The sequence below is a fragment of the Pongo abelii genome, chromosome 3, assembly GCF_028885655.2.
Source record: "Pongo abelii isolate AG06213 chromosome 3, NHGRI_mPonAbe1-v2.0_pri, whole genome shotgun sequence".
NCBI lineage: Eukaryota > Metazoa > Chordata > Mammalia > Primates > Hominidae > Pongo > Pongo abelii.
Window position 1 is genome coordinate 16,640,140 of NC_071988.2, and position 16,428 is coordinate 16,656,567.

General features: G+C 43.8%; 1 protein-coding gene across 1 annotated transcript in view; it reads left to right on the top strand.

Annotated features, from left to right (window-relative positions):
* Positions 1–10,557, top strand: part of LAP3 (leucine aminopeptidase 3) — a 30,358-nt gene extending 19,801 nt beyond the window's left edge. The window contains exons 10-13 of the mRNA XM_002814625.5: positions 1,096–1,198; positions 7,203–7,282; positions 9,419–9,528; positions 9,990–10,557. Of these exons, the coding sequence (XP_002814671.3) occupies positions 1,096–1,198; positions 7,203–7,282; positions 9,419–9,528; positions 9,990–10,179 (483 nt within the window). The 3' untranslated portion in view covers positions 10,180–10,557. The remainder of the gene's footprint in view (positions 1–1,095; positions 1,199–7,202; positions 7,283–9,418; positions 9,529–9,989) is intronic.
* The last annotated feature ends 5,871 nt before the right edge of the window (positions 10,558–16,428 follow it).

Below are 16,428 nucleotides of genomic sequence, written 5' to 3' on the forward strand. Positions count from 1 at the left end.
CTGCAGCCTTGACCTCCCCAGGCTCAGGTGGTCCTCACACCTCGGCGACCTGAGTAGCTGGGACCACAGGTGTGTGCCACCATGCCTGGCTAGCTTTTTGTAGACACAGGGTTTTGCCATGTTTCCCAGGCTGGTTCCAAACTCCTAGACTCAAGTGATCTGCCCACCTTGGTCTCCCAAAGTGCTAGGATTACAGGCTTGAGCCACCATTCCCGGCCCCTGAGTAGCTTTTTTTGCAAAGGCAGAAGTATCTTTTTTGGGGGATTTTGAAGAATGTTTTTCTGGACTTATTGTTCCTCCCACTTCCTGTATGCTATACACACACGTTTCCATGAATTTGCTGCCAGCCCTGGAGAGTGCGGCAAAGCAGTAAAATTGTGGGCTATCTTCTGGATATACCTGTGCTATGAGTGACTTTTTTCCATTGTAGGTGTTGAGGTAGAAAACACTGTTCTACATCAGGGGCCCTGCACTCAAGGGGATGTGGCAGCAGGTCCTCTGGGTGGCACGTGCATGCATTTGTGTACAAGCCACTCAGAAAACGACTGGACCTCTATTTAAAAGAAAGGAATATAGTTAGGAAGTGTTACTGAAGTTGCAAGAGTTTTCATTTCTAGGATTGAGACTGCCATGTAGCTGTAGCTTTCTTAAGCTCTTTAACCTCATTTTCGGAAATCTTTACATTTTTCCCCTTCTTGTTACAAAGTTACAGGTAAAATGGACTAGACATTTTTCTATTTATTTTGGCTTCCAAAGTCATCAATGTTAGGTCATCAGCTCTGGTACAGTGATTATTATATTATTTTTTTAAATTTTTAATTAGAAATGGGGTTTCACCATCTTGCCCAGGCTGGTGTCGAGCTCCTGGGCTCAAGCTATCTGCCCACCTCTACCTCCCAAGGTGCTGGGGGATTATTAAATCATATTTGCTCTCCAGATTAGATATGTTCCTATTCTCATTGAAGTATGAGTGGTTTGATAATGACACACGTCACAGTAGATTTTTCCAACTTTTCCGTTGAACACCGTTGCAAGTGTCTAGTTTTCATATTCTTTACTTGCGCTTTCACCCTTTCTGTTTTTGACCCTCTGCAGGTTGATAACACTGATGCTGAGGGGAGGCTCATACTGGCTGATGCGCTCTGTTACGCACACACGTTTAACCCGAAGGTCATCCTCAATGCCGCCACCTTAACAGGTCAGACTGTGCACTTGCCTTGATTTTGTTTGAAGGAAGTCTTGTTTGTTGCATGGATTTCACACACTATACTTGCGGCATTATTTTGCTAAAATTTGGCTTGGTCCATTGGCATTGAAAGATCTTTCACCAGAGGAATTGTTCTGCAGTTGTAAAATGTTTTGAATATTAGGTTCATTGTTTTAAAACATTCCAAGCTATACTTTTTTTTTTGAGACGGGTTTCACTCTGTCGCCGAGGCTGGAGTGCAGTGGCGTGATCTTGGCTCACTGCAACCTCTGCCTCCTGAGTTCAAGTGATTCTCCTGCCTCAGCCTCCCAAGTAGCTGGGGTTACAGGTATGCACCACCAGTCCTGGCGAATTTTTGTATTTTTAGTAGAGATGGGGTTTTTGCTATGTTAGCCAGGCTGGTTTCGCACTCCTGAACTCAGGTGATCCACCCGTCTCGGCCTCCCAAAGTGCTGGGGTTACAGGTATGAGTCACTGTGCCTGGCCTAATTTTTATATTTTAGTAGAGATGGGGTTTAACTATGTTGGCCAGGCTGGTCTCAAACTCCTGACCCAGGTGATCCACCTGTCTCAGCCTCCCAAAGTGCTGAGATTACAAGATTACAGAAGTGAGCCACTGTGCCCAGCCTGGGCTGTACCTTTAAACAAAGAAATAACAAGTGGGCCAGATCAGCTCATCTAGAGTGACGTCTAAAAATGATGTTAAGAGCCAGGAGCGGTGGCTCACGCCTGTAATCCCAGCACTTTGGGAGGCCGAGGCAGGCGGATCATGAGGTCAGGAGATCGAGACCATCCTGGCCAACATGGTGAAACCTTGTCTCTACTAAAAATACAAAAAATTAGTTGGGTGTGGCACATGCCTGTAATTCCAGCTACTCAGGAGGCTGAGGCAGGAGAATCGCTTGAACCCCAGAGGTGGAGGTTGCAGTGAGCCGAGATCACGCCACTGCACTCCACCTTGGTGACAGAGCGAGACTCCCTCTCAAAAAATAAAATAAAATAAAATAAAATAAATGATGTTAAGAGATGGTTTCTGTTACAATTACCGTTTGATACAGATCTGAAAAGATTAGTGATAAATCCCCAAGTCAATAGCTTTCTTTTACTTTTTAAAACTAATTGTAATGTATCTGATACCCTCTGAGCTTTCAGAGCTTTACTTTTTTTTTTTTTTTTTTTTTTCCGGAACTTTTTATACTTGATGTCATAAGGAAAAAACATTTTACCAGGGCGGCAGGATCCTCATTTAACAAGTGACACAGTGTGAAGCCTGCGCTTTAAGGCCAGGCTCAGGTGGAACTCCCAGCCGTGCCACTGACTAGTCAGTTAGCCGTGGGCAAGTTCCTTGGCCCTTTTGAGCATCGGTACTTGGGGACAATTCCATTTGCCTGGAAGAGCTGTAAAGGCTGGAGGGAGTTTCTTGAAAGCCTCTTTAATACAGGCTGTGACACCACCAGCCCTGGAGGGCTGGGAATAGATTCCTAAAGGGATGACAAACAAGTGTTGTCTTATTGCCAAATCCCATTGTTCATAATCTTTCATCCAAATGTTCTCCTCATAGTCATTCATCCTGACTGTACCCCTTTTTTAAAAAAATTAATTTCTGAATCTTAACGTCAGACTCTACCTCTTTTAAGATGAAAATTTAGATCATTTTTTATCCTTTGGTTTTATTCTTGCCCTGGTCATGCTGAGCCTTTACTTTGGCAGAAGTCATGTTCCTTTTTATATGTAGGTCTAAAAATAGTCCATAGGTCTATTGCTAAGAGTTCTTTTTCAAAGCTGGCATTATAGTGTTTTCATGGTTTTTGGTCTACCTATTCAGTTTAGCAAACACTTTAAGCTGAAAAGCAGAGCTTCTAGGGTGGGGGGTTGGGGGAGGCAGTGGCAGTGAAGCGGGTACCCCCTTACTGTAAATGAGGAATCACAGAGGATAGATACATCAGATACATCAAGTTCTACAACTTAAACATAACTTTCATAATTACCACTTGGGAAATACTTTTCCTAGATGCTTAATAGCAGCATTCTACCCCACTTTTTTCTCAGTCTGAGGGGTTGAGAAGGTGGGAAAGTTGGCCCTACACAACCAAGGGTGACCTTCTGGGTGAGCTTTCAGACCCCACTGGGTGATGGTTCCCCAGATACTACTGAGCCCCTTCTGAGTTCCAGAAGCTACGGTTCCAAGAGGAGAATAAGAACCAGTTTCTAAGCTCAGGCTCTTGATAGGAGGAAGTACACAGTCTTCAGAAATAGAAGACCTGATTTTAAAACTTGTCCTAACTTTTAATAGCACGTGACTTTGGACTAGGCTTTAGTTGTCTCATCCATAAAAGGGGTATAATAGCACCTTGTTCACAGGAAGGATGCCTGCGAAGATTAAATGAGACGATACAGGTTGATGTCCATGGCCCAGTACATCATAGACACTGAAACAGATGTTACTGTCCTTTGAAAGGCAGGGCGTACCCCCAGATTGTAGAAACAGTGACATATTCGGGGATGGCCATCCAATCATGGTGTTTCTTTTCATTTTCTTAATGCTTGGGCATAATTCAGGATTGAATGAGTGTAGTGCTATCCTCACTTTCCTTGGGGCTTTGATGTTTCTTCCAGACTATGAGCAATTCTGGTAACATTGATCAGTGAGCATCACAACACAGGGCTCCAAATGTGCCTTGTAAATGAAAATGGGAAGTATGCCTCTGCTACTAGTAGCTGTGATAATAATTCTGGAATTATAGAGAATAAACTGTTTAAATATATAATGAAATCATCTTTAGAGCCATGGTCCCAACTGGACCACCTTAAATACTTATGTCTGCCATTTTTTATTACTTTAAGGGAAGATAGCATGTTCTTGTTTGAGGGGATTGTTCATCTTTTCTATGACAAATTTTAAAACTGATAGATGACTCTTAGGGGGTTGATTGAAATGTTTTGAGGACAAGTGAATAATTATATAAAAACCTACTATCTTGAAAAGTAAAGTATTAATGGGTATGTATATATTGTCCCTCAGTATGCTTGGGGATAGGTTCTAGGATCCCCCCTCAGATACCAAACCCATGATGCTCATATCCCTTATGTAAAATGGCATAGTATTTGTATGTAACCTATGTACATCCTCCAGTATACTTAAGTCATCTCTAGATTACTTATACTGCCTAATACAATGTAAGTGCTATGTAAATATTCATTACACTCCTTTGTTTAGGGAATAACGACAAGAAAAAAAGTCTATGTGTGTTCAGTACCGATGCAACCATCTCCCCCACTTCAAAATATTTTCTGTCTGCATTTGGTTGACTCCATAGATGCAGAACACACGGATACGGAGGGCTGACTAGTTAGTACTGTCTTCAAGTTTCAGTTTTCCTTGGGAGAGATGCTAATGAGCAGTTTCATGTAAAGACATGGTTAAGAATTTAAGGAACAATTTGGACATACTTTGCATTATAGGGAGCAAATGCCACCTTGAGAACGCTATAGATTTCCCCCAGTTTCAGTGCTGTCTCCTCTGACATTCCATATGCGTGTCCTGGTACTGATGGTGGTGGGTTCAGTGCTTATCCTGGTACTGAAGGATAGTAAGGTTAGCTTTTCCTTTCAATAAATACTTAGCTCCTTTATGCCAGGCAGTGTGCTTTCTGGGCCCTAAGGATATGCGTAGGAAGCAGACGTGTTCCTTGACTCAGCGCTTACAGATGGGCCAGGCAAATAACAAATGAGATTACCGGGAGCTAATACCACAACTAAAGGAGGCAGCACTAAGTGGCTGTACCTGATTGTCTCTTCTCAAGAGGACCTGCAAATCTGGATTTTTAAGTTGATTTTTTTAAAATATGCTAATTAATGTAAAAATAGAAGTCAGCCAATGGGACACAACTTTGTTGGAGAAAAAACCTAAAGATGAAACAAGTAAATATGGTACAGTAATAACAGATATCAAAATCTTATAGCAATACTTAGATGTGATTAAAATTGCTGAAAAATTGGATTCCTCAATGCCAGTAGTATGTAAATTATGATACCTCCATCCAGTGGACTATTTTTAAATCATTAAAAATACTTCCAAATATTTGTTTATAAAAGAGGAATAATTTTTTCTTTTTTTTTTGAGACAGAGTCTCACTCTGTTGCCCAGGCTGCAGTGGCACGATCTCAGCTCACTGCAACCTCTGCATCCTGGGTTCAAGCCATTCTCCTGCCTCAGCCATCTGAGTAGCTGGGATTACAGGCGTGTGCCACCACACTCGGATTTTTGTATTTTTAGTAGAGACGGGGTTTCACCATGTTGGTCAGGCTGGTCTCGAACTCCTGACCTCAAGTGATCCACCCATCTCGGCCTCCCAAAATGCTGGGATTACAGGTGTGAGCTACCGCACCCAGCCAAAGAGGAATAGAATAAATTTTTAAAGCATAAAAGGAAGAACATGGCCAGGCGTGATGGCTCAGACCTGTAATCCCAGCACTTTGGGAGGCCGAGATGGGCGGATCACGAGGTCAGGAGATCAAGACCATCCTGGCTAACACGGTGAAACCCCCTCTCCACTAAAAATACAAAAAAAATTAGCCAGGTGTGGTGGCACGCGCCTGTAGTCCCAGCTACTCGGGATGCTGAGGGAGAGAGTGGCATGAACCCGGGAGGTGGAGGTTGCAGTGAGCTGAGATCGCACGTCTGGGCAACAGAGCAAGACTCTGTCTCAAAAAAGGAGGAACACATGCTTGAGCACATACAGGATGGTCTTGTTTTTTATGAAAGTTTAGAAGTTGGGCTGGGCATGATAGCTCATGCTTGTAATCCTGGTGCCTTGGGAGGCTGACATGGGAGGATTGCTTGAGCCCAGGAGTTCAAGACCAGCCTGAGCAACATAATGAGACCCCATCTCTACAACAAGAAATCGTTTTTTTTTTTTTTTTTTTTTTTTTGAGACAGAGTTTCGCTCTTGTTGCTCAGGCTGGAGTGCAATGGTGCGATCTCGGCTCACCACAACCTCTGCCTCCCAGGTTCAGGCGGTTCAAACGATTCTCCTGCCTCAGCCTCCTGAGTAGCTGGGATTATAGGCATGCACCCCACGCCCGACTAATTTTGTATTTTTAGTAGAGACAGGGTTTCTCCATGTTGGTCAGGCTGGTCTCAAACTCCCAACCTCAGGTGATCTGCCCGCCTCAGCCTCCCAAAGTGCTGGGATTACAGGCGTGAGGCATTGCGCCTGGCCTTTTTTTTTTTTTTTCTTTTTTTTTTTGAGACAGAATCTCGCTCTATCGCCCAGGCTGGAGTGCAATGAATGGCATGATCTCGGCTCACTGCAACCTCCGCCTCCTGGGTTCAAGCGATTCTGCCTACCTCAGCCTCCTGAGTAGCTGGGATTACAGGCGCCTACCACCACGCCCAGCTAATTTTTGTATTTTTAGTAGAGACGGGGTTTCTCCATGTTGGCCAGGCTGGTCTTGAACTCCTGACCTCAGGTGATCCCGCCCGTGATGGGATTACAGGCGTGAGCCACCATGCCCGGCCCAAAAAGAAATTTTTAATTAGCTGGGTGTGGTGGCATGTACCTGTAATTCCAGCTACTCAGGAGGCTGAGGCAGAAGGATCACTTGAGCCCAGGAGTTTGAGGCTGCATGCAGTGAGCTCTGATCACACCACTACACTGCAGCCTGGGTGACAGTGAGACCTTTCTCAAAAAAAAAAAAAGTTTAGATGTCTGGAAGGAAATTTCAAAAATAGGTTAACAGTTATCCCTAAAATGAAATTATTGGTCAAATTCAGTAGGTTCCTTTTTTGCATTTCCTAATAACTTAAGTGAATTCTGGCCTGAAAAACATAAAAACATGTTAACTATGTACAGGAAAGATTTTCTAAGCTTATCTATTTTTGAAAATGAGGAAGCCATTAAATAGGGTACATGCTAAGGTTTCCATATGCATGGCAGAGGAGCCCATTTTGCCTGGAGAGACTGCACTTGACCTGAGGGCTTGTGTCTTACAGGTGCCATGGATGTAGCTTTGGGATCAGGTGCCACTGGGGTCTTTACCAATTCATCCTGGCTCTGGAACAAACTCTTCGAGGTAGGAATAATATTTATATATCTAAATTGTAGAGATGGTGAATAAATTATTCTAGCCTTAGAAGGATAGACTTCTTCAACCCTGTGTTAAAGTGATTTTTATGCCGCAGGTTTGCCTTTGAATTGAAAATGAACCACAGCAATAGATTGAGTTCAGTGGCATTGGGTTTTCCACAAATGCTCCTAAAGGAGGGGATGATGCCCCCTGCTCCCCTCCGGTAGCCTCAGCGTCCTGTGAAAATATCTCACTAACACTGTGGTCATAGTTTTAGAATCCCTGAGGTAGAAATGGTTTTGAAGATGGCTTTGTGGAGCAGCGTTTGTGACTGCGTGTTGTGAGTCATGTAAGGGAGTTCACCCTGCATCGATGAGGATGTCTTCAGACCGCTGTGCTCTGTGTCTCCCTCCATGCCCTTCACAGCCAGCCTCTTCCCAGCAGTCACCCTCATTTCCACACACACACTCTCTCTTACTGCCATTGGTTTTCGAATGCCCACACCACTGTTAGCCTAACTCAGCCTGTCTTGAGGCAACAGGTGACTCTGTGGCCTCCTGACACCTGGTTCAGCTTCTGTGATAATCCTTTCTTGGGCTGCCTCCTCCTGTGATTATCCTGCTCCTGTCTCCTGATCTGTTTGTTCCCTTTGGCCGCCCTTTGGCTGGTGTTCAATTCAAGGCCATAGGCTCTTCCTACTCTACACAGTCCTCACATGAAAGCTCCAGCGAGCACATGTTGCCTGATGGCTCCCATCTCTCTCCTGAATCCCAGCCTCTATGTACCCACGTGGCTGCTAGACAGCTCCAGCTGGCTGCTTACTCATTCATTCAACTAGTAATTAATGGGAGCTTACTCTGTGCCAGTGGGAGACAAACATAAAATGTCCCCAAATATAATCTTGAGGGTGGTTTAAGGTCTAAACTTATTTTCACTCTAAACTGCTTCTCCTTCATATATGTCATCATTCATGAAGCCCAATTTTCCCCATTCTGCAATACTCAGCCCCATCATCTCCTTCCAGGCCAGGCCAGGAACCTCTCCTCTGGTATCCCACATAACCGTTATCCCTCTCTTTCATGGCACCCACAATATTGTTGTTTTGACTTTTAAAAAACATTTAAGCTTTAAAAAAAAAAATCTCAGTTATATGTGCATAAATCGACAATCAGCAGCCCACAGTCTGTTTTCGAGAAGGCAGCCACTTTCAACCCTTGGCTGATTCATCTGGTATTTACTTATGTCTTAAAATAACAGCTTATATTGCTGCTTCTTGATTTTTCACTTTTAGGTCTTTGGTTTTTTACCAGTGAGTTAAATAATCTGTTTATGTATCTGTTTCTCCTACTAGCCTGTAGGCCCTTGGGTGGCTCAGATAGTAGTATTTCAGCACACCTGATGGTGTTCAGTAGTTCAGTAAACGATGAATGAGTGAGTGGGTAAATGATGAATGAATGAATGTGGTCACCCTGTCTCAGGATTTCAGTGATACAGGTCCAGTCATGTGTTTCTGTCACATAGAAGTGACCCGCCACATAAGAACTCTTTCACCCTAATCAACCCACAAAGCCTGTAATTGTAGTTTGATGATTTTAGCAAAATTCCCTACAGATTTGTGAAATTGCTTCACAGCATTCCTGGTTCCTTTTTATTTTTTATTTATTTATTTTTGAGACGGAGTCTCACTCTGTCGCCAGGCTGGAGTGCCGTGGCACTCCGTTGGCTCCCTGCAACTTCCCGCTCCTGGGTTCAAGCAATTCTCCTGCCTCAGCCTCTGGAGTAGCTGGGACTACAGGCGTGCACCACCACGCCCAGCTAATTTTTTGTATTTTTAGTAGAGACAGCGTTTCACCATGTTGGCCAGGATGGTCTCGATTTCTTGACCTTGTGATCCACCCGCCTCGGCCTCCCAAAGTGCTGGGATTATAGGCATGAGCCACCGTCCCCAGCCTCCTTGTTTCTTTTATAGTTCTAAAATAAATCTTTTAATGAGTGGACACAATTCTGAAACCTATTTTCTAGTTTCATGTTCTAGAGTAACAGGTTAGAACAACTCTTCCTTCATGCATTGAGCATGTTAATGCCATGAATTTCCCAGAACCTGCCTCATCCACTCTTCCACCTGTCATACCTGTTCTCTAGGCCAGCATTGAAACAGGGGACCGTGTCTGGAGGATGCCTCTCTTCGAACATTATACAAGACAGGTTGTAGATTGCCAGCTTGCTGATGTTAACAACATTGGAAAATACAGGTATGTAAGCTAAGCTAAATGTACATTTATACAATCATCTTTGATTGCCAAAATAGCTATTTTCAATTTTATCCCCTTATATAAAAGGTTTAACTATTTAATTTCCTTTTGGTGTAGTGCTTGTAAGCTTTTTAATGTCTTGAATTTTCAAATATTTCTTCAACCAGATTTCAAAATTTGCATGTTTCTAATCTAACGGTAATTTTAAGTAAATGGTAAGGGAAAGAGATGGAAGATATGGGAATTCATTACCATAGCAAAAAGGAATATAGAATTTATCCTTTACTGCTTAAAGCAATATCCGAAAATAAATATTCTGAAAGTGATATGTGGGTTAGCATCTTAATAGGTCTTATAAGCTTGACTGTTTTTCTCTGGTTATAGAATGTACTTAGCAAAAATGTGGGATCTTAGTGCACATTTACATGGGGTTGTAAAGTGCTTTTTGTCTTTCTCTTCAGATCTGCGGGAGCATGTACAGCTGCAGCATTCCTGAAAGAATTCGTAACTCATCCTAAGTGGGCACATTTAGACATAGCAGGCGTGATGACCAACAAAGATGAGGTTCCCTATCTACGGAAAGGCATGACAGGGAGGCCCACAAGGACTCTCATTGAGTTCTTACTTCGTTTCAGTCAAGACAATGCTTAGTTCAGATACTCAAAAATGTCTTCACTCTGTCTTAAATTGGACAGTTGAACTTCAAAGGTTTTTGAATAAATGGATGAAAATCTTTTAACGGAGACAAAGGATGGTATTTAAAAATGTAGAACACAATGAAATTTGTATGCCTTGATTTTTTTTCATTTTACACAAAGATTTATAAAGGTAAAGTTAATATCTTACTTGATAAGGATTTTTAAGATACTCTATAAATGATTAAAATTTTTAGAACTTCCTAATCACTTTTCAGAGTATATGTTTTTAATTGAGAAGCAAAATTGTACCTCAGATTTGTGATGCTAGGAACATGAGCAAACTGAAAATTACTATGCACTTGTCAGAAACAATAAATCCAACTTGTTGTGCTCTCTGGTGTGGCTCTGATATTTACTTACATATTGCTACAAGCCCAGTAACTTATTACTAGAATATCATTCGTCTCTGTAGCCATGTTGTATGAACTACGTAATTAAATTGGGGCACAGTGGTTTATGTATTTTCTCAGTGTTCCTCATTACTTAAAGGTACTCGGGGATTGAGCTCATCAGTTTGGGTAATAGTGGCTTGGCACATGATTTCCAAAATGAATCAGTCAGAATAATACTAACCATTGTTGACTTACCATCTGCCAGGCACTGTCCTCAGTGTTTTCAGGTGTTAAATTATTGAGTCCTACCCAATGAGACAGGTACTGTTATTACCCTCATATGACAGATGAGGGAAACGAGGCACAAGAGAGGTTTAGTAACATGCCACTGATGTCACAGAGCAAGTAACTGGTAGCTCAAAGTTCAAGCCAGGTGATCTGGCTGCTGCACTGGTACACCGCAGTGCTCTTTTTCAGTTCAGTGACTTGAATGGATGCAGAATTTATTTGAAGTACTGAAGTAAGAAACATGACCACAGGCCAAGCACAGTGGCTCATGCCTGTAATCCCAGCATTCCGAGAGGCGAAGGCAGTAGGATTGCTTGAGGCTAGGAGTTTGAGACCAGTTTGGGTAACATAGTTAGACCCTTGTCTCTACTTTATTAAATTTTAAAAAGAATTCAAGCCAGCAACAGTGTGCTGAAAAAAGAAACGATCATAAAAGGGACTGTCGGCTGAGCCCAGCTACTGGGGAGGCTGATGTGGGAAGATTGCTTGAGCCTGGAGGTCAAGGCTGCAGTGAGCCCTCTGATCATGCCACAGCACTCCACCCTGGGTGAAAGAGCAAGAACCTGTCTCAGGCCAGGCACGGTGGCTCACACCTGTAATCCCACCACTTTGGGAAGCCGAGGCAGGCGGATCACAAGGTCAGGAGTTCGAGACCAGCCTGGCCAATATGGTGAAACCCCGTTGCTACTAAAAATACAAAAAAATTAGCCAGGCTTGGTGGCGCATGCTTGTAATCCCAGCTACTTGGGAGGCTGAGGCAGGAGAATTGCTTGAACCCGGGAGGCGGACGTTGCAGTGAGCCAAGATCACACCACTGCACTCCAGCCTGGGCGACAGAGCTAGACTCGGTCTCAAAAAAAAAAAAAAAAAAAAAAAAAGCGGGTTGGGGGGCAGCGGATACAGTGGCTCATGCCTGTAATCTCAGCACTTTGGGAGGCCATGGTGGGAGGATAACTTGGAGCCCAGGAGTTTGAGACTAGCCTGGGCAACATAGTAAGACCCTGTCTCTATAAAAAATTTTTTAAGGCCGGGTGCAGTGGCTCACGCCTGTAATCCCAGCACTTTGGGAGACTGAGGAGGGTGGATCATGAGGTCAGGAGATCGAGACCATCCTGGCCAACATGGTGAAACTCTGTCTTTACTAAAAATACAAAAATTAGCTGGGCATGGTGGCATATGCCTGTAATCCCAGCTACTCGGGAGGCTGAGGCAGGAGAATCGCTGGAGGCGGAGGTTGCAGTGAGCCAAGATCATGCCACGGCACTCCAGCCTGGCAACAGTGAGACTCTGTCTCAAAAAATAAATAAATAAATAAATAAATAAATAAAATTTTAAATAAACTGGGTGTTGTGGTGGTGCAACGGTAGTCCCAGCTACTCAGAAGGCTGGGGCAGGAGGATTGCTTGAGCCCAGGAGTTTGAGGCTGCAGTGATCTATGAGTGAGCTATGAGCCACTGCACTCTAGCTGGGGCAACAAACCAAGACCCCATCTCTTTAAAAAAAGGGGGGGGACTGTCAACGGGTAAAACTGCTCACCTCCTGAAACTATAACCAATCAACATAATTCCATTGGTGCAGACTTAGAACAAAGCTCTCCTCTTTTTTACTTTTGTATCCTATGAATCAAATTAATCCATCAATGGGATGTGTGCCCTTTTTTTAACTTTGAAAATGTTTGACAGGAAAAGCTCTTTGTTACTGTTAATTTTAACATTTAAGAAATTTGACATGCAAAAATATTGTATATCTAAACTGGTTTATAGAGGGAATGGAAATGGGCATGCTTGTTTGTGGTATTTATTGGAATTAAAACCCGGTGAGTGTAGTGAGCAAACACAGGTTTCCCTGGTTATTGATGTTGAGAAGTCACTTCAGCAGGAAAGATGGAATTGGAGGGTTGGAATTACAGGCTTATGAAGGAAACTGAAAACAGATTTATTCTGGGTGATACAGAGCCTCAGTCAGGCTTTGATAGAAGGCTTCTGTCAAAGGCTTTTTATGGATAAAGGAACAATGGAACTCTTGTGTTTACTAGTGTGTGGTATACAAGAAGCATAGCACAGGCCCTGGTTTCATGTGGCTTACCTAATCTGGTTGAGATGAAATTTTTTTTTTTTTTTTTTTTTTGAGACAGTCTCATTCTGTCTCCCAGGCTGGAGTGCAGTAGTGTGATCTCAACTGACTGCAACCTCTGCCTCCCGGGTTCAAGCGATTCTCATGCCTCAGCCTCCCAGGTAGCTGGGACTATAGGTGCACACCACCACGCCCAGCTAGTTTCTGTATTTTTAGTAGAGACGGGTTTTGCCATGTTGCCCAGGCTGGTCTTGAACTCCTGGCCTCAAGTGATCCACCCATACAGGCCTCCCAAACTGCTGGGATTACAGATGTGAGCCACCGTGCCTGGCTGAGATGAAATTTAATAGTTGTCACTGAATGTGCATCTAGCTGCTAGGAACTTCATGAACCCTGTCTCTCCTAAAAATACAAAAACTAGCCGGGTGTGGTGGCATGTGCCTGTAGTCGCAGCTACTTGGGAGGCTGAGGCAGGAGAAATCACTTGAACCCGGGAGGCAGAGGTTGTAGTGAGCCAACACTGCACCACTGCACTCCAATACCAACCTGGGTGACAAGGCGTGACTCCCTCTCAAAACAAAAAAAGTTACATTCAAATCATACTAACATTCCATTCCCAACCAGTTGGTTGTTAAACAAATCATGTTTATTTGACCCAAGTCTCACCACTGCTCTCTCAACTGCCCTGGTACAAGTCACCATCCTCTCTGCACTCCTAGATTACTCTCTTTCACTGGTCTCCCTGCCTTCTCCACTTGTTTTCCTGTTATCTGTATGACTAGAAGGATTATTTTAAAACATAAATCAGGCCGGGCCCAGTGGTTCATGCCTGTAATCTCAGAATTTTGGGAGGCCAAGGTGGGAGGATCACTTGAGGCCAGGAACTCAGGACTAGCCTGGAGAACATAGTGAGACCTTATCTCTAAAAATTAAAAATAGGAGTTACATAGTGTCACTCCTTAGCAACTTAGTCTATGCGAGGCACTGTATTAAACCTCTACATAGATTATCTTGTTCTTAGTAATTTTTCTAAGGCAGTGTTCCCTCATCTTATAAATGAAGTGATTTCAGCAAAATCCAAAAAATGTTAGTGCTTTTTTGTGCAGTACTCTAGGAGGACTGCAAGAGAAATACCACTGACCATGCTCTCAGGAAATTTACATTGAAGTTAGGTAAACTGGATATTAATGAGACTTGAAAGGCTGGGCACAGTGGCTCACTCCTGTAATTCCAGCACTTTGGGAGGCTGAGGTAGGTGGATTGCTTGAGCCCAGGAGTTCGAGACCAGCCTGGGCAACATGGCAAGACCCCATCTCTACAAAAAATTAGCCAGGTGTGGTGGCACATGCCTGTAGTTCCAGCTACCTGGGAGGCTGGTTGGGAGAATTGCTGGAGCCTGGGAGGCAGAAGTTACAGTGAGCTGTAATTGTGAAACTGCACTGCAGCCTGGGCGACAGAGTAAGACCCTGTCTCAAAATATATATATATATATATAAAGAGACTTGCAAAAAAGTAAAATGATGCCATAATTTTTACTTATTCCTTATTTTAGAAAATAGAGTATTAGTTTTAATAAAGATTGTTTTTGTTAACATGTAATGAATTTATTATTTTTTAATGAATTGATTCTTTAAATTCTCAGTTTTTTTTTGAGATGGAGTCTCGCTCTCAACCAGGCTGGAGTGTAGTGGCACGATCTCGGCTCACTGCAAGCTCTGCCTCCTGGGTTCACGCCATTCTCCTGCCTCAGCCTCCCAAGTAGCTGGGACTACAGGCGCCTACCACCACGCCCGGCTAATTTTTTGTATTTGTAGTAGAGATGGGGTTTCACCGTGTTAGCCAGGATGGTCTTGATCTCCTGATCTCGTGATCCGGCTGCCTTGGCCTCCCGAAGTGCTGGGATTACAATCGTGAGCCACTGCCCCCAGCCTAAAATTCTCAGTTTTAATTTATCAGATAAATATTAGCAGACTTAACCCACATAAACAAAAACTTTGGGATCCTCAATAATTTTTAGGAGTATAAAGGTGTCTTGAGACCAAAACTGTCTGAAAACTGCTGGAGTAGACTTGTTTCCTCCTGGCAGTCTCTTCTGGTTCTTTCAGTCATCACATATTTATTATGTCTATCTACGCCAGGCACCATTCTAGATTCCGGGGATACAGGTGAATAAGATGGGCAGGGTCTGATGTATGGAACTTATTTTCTAGTTGGCATGTGTATGACAGAGAGAGGAGGAGGAGGAGGGTAGGTGATTTAGTTATGAAGAAATGAACAAGATAATTTCAGATTACATAAATGCTGTGAAGAAAATTAAACAGGGGCAAGTACTTAGGAGTGGGGATCTAAGTGAAACTGAGGCTGGGAAGATGACTTGATCTGAGCCTGACTGGCAAAGGGAAGCTCCTGCTTTTTCTCTGAACATTTCTGCCCTGGCTCACTCCTCTGGCACTGAGCTTCCTGTGGTTCCTTAAACATCCCAGGCAGGCTTCTTCTTCAGGGATCCCTCGCTGTAGAAAGCACTCCTAGTTAAATTTTCATGCCAGTCACGGCAGTCCAGATCTCCTTGGAGAGGCCTCCTCCAATCACTTATCTCAAAGAACACCCCTCTCACTAGCCATCCCCTTACTGGGTTTCATTTTCCTTCCCAGCTCTTCTCTCTACACAATATTGCTAAGTATTTATGTGTCTCTCGCCTTCCAGAGATTTGGGGTGATTGCTATAACCTCCAGATCATTAAATAGTGCCTGGGAAATGGAGGGCTCAGTAAACGTGCTGGGTGATAACTGTAAAATCAGATATAATGGAAAAAAGTTATTTGGTTTCTAAAGAGATAAATAAGAAGGCTGGGCGCGGTGGCTCACGCCTGTAATCCTAGCACTTTGGGAGACCGAGGCGGGCGGATTGTCTGAGCTCAGGAATTCGAGACCAGCCTGGGCAACAAGGTGAAACCCTGGCGCTACTAAAATACAGAAAAACTAGCCGAGCGTGGTGGTGGGCGCCTGTAGTCCCAGCTACTCGGGAGGCTGAGGCAGGAGAATTGCTTGACCCCGGGAGGCGGAGGTTTCAGTGAGCCGAGATCGCGCCACTGCATTCCAGCCTGGGCGACAGAGCGAGACTCCGTCACCAAAAAAAAAAAAAAAAAAAAAAAAAAAGGGAGATAAGCAAATGTTAAAAGCAGGTTATTAAAAGATTAGCAGCCTGGTGCCGGGCGCGGTGGCTCATGCCTGTAATCTCAGCACTTTGGGAGGCGGAGGCGGGCGGATCACGAGGTCCGGAAATCGAGACCATCCTGGCTAACACGGTGAAACCCCGTCTTTACTAAATATACAAAAAATTAGCCGGGCGTGGTGGCGGGCGCCTGCAGTCCCAGACTTGGGAGGCTGAGGCAGGAGAATGGCGTGAACCCGGGAGGCTGAGCTTGCAGTGAGCCAAGATCGCGCCACTGCACTCCAGCCTGGGCGACAAAGCGAGACTCCGTCTCAAAAAAAAAAAAAAAAAAAAGATTA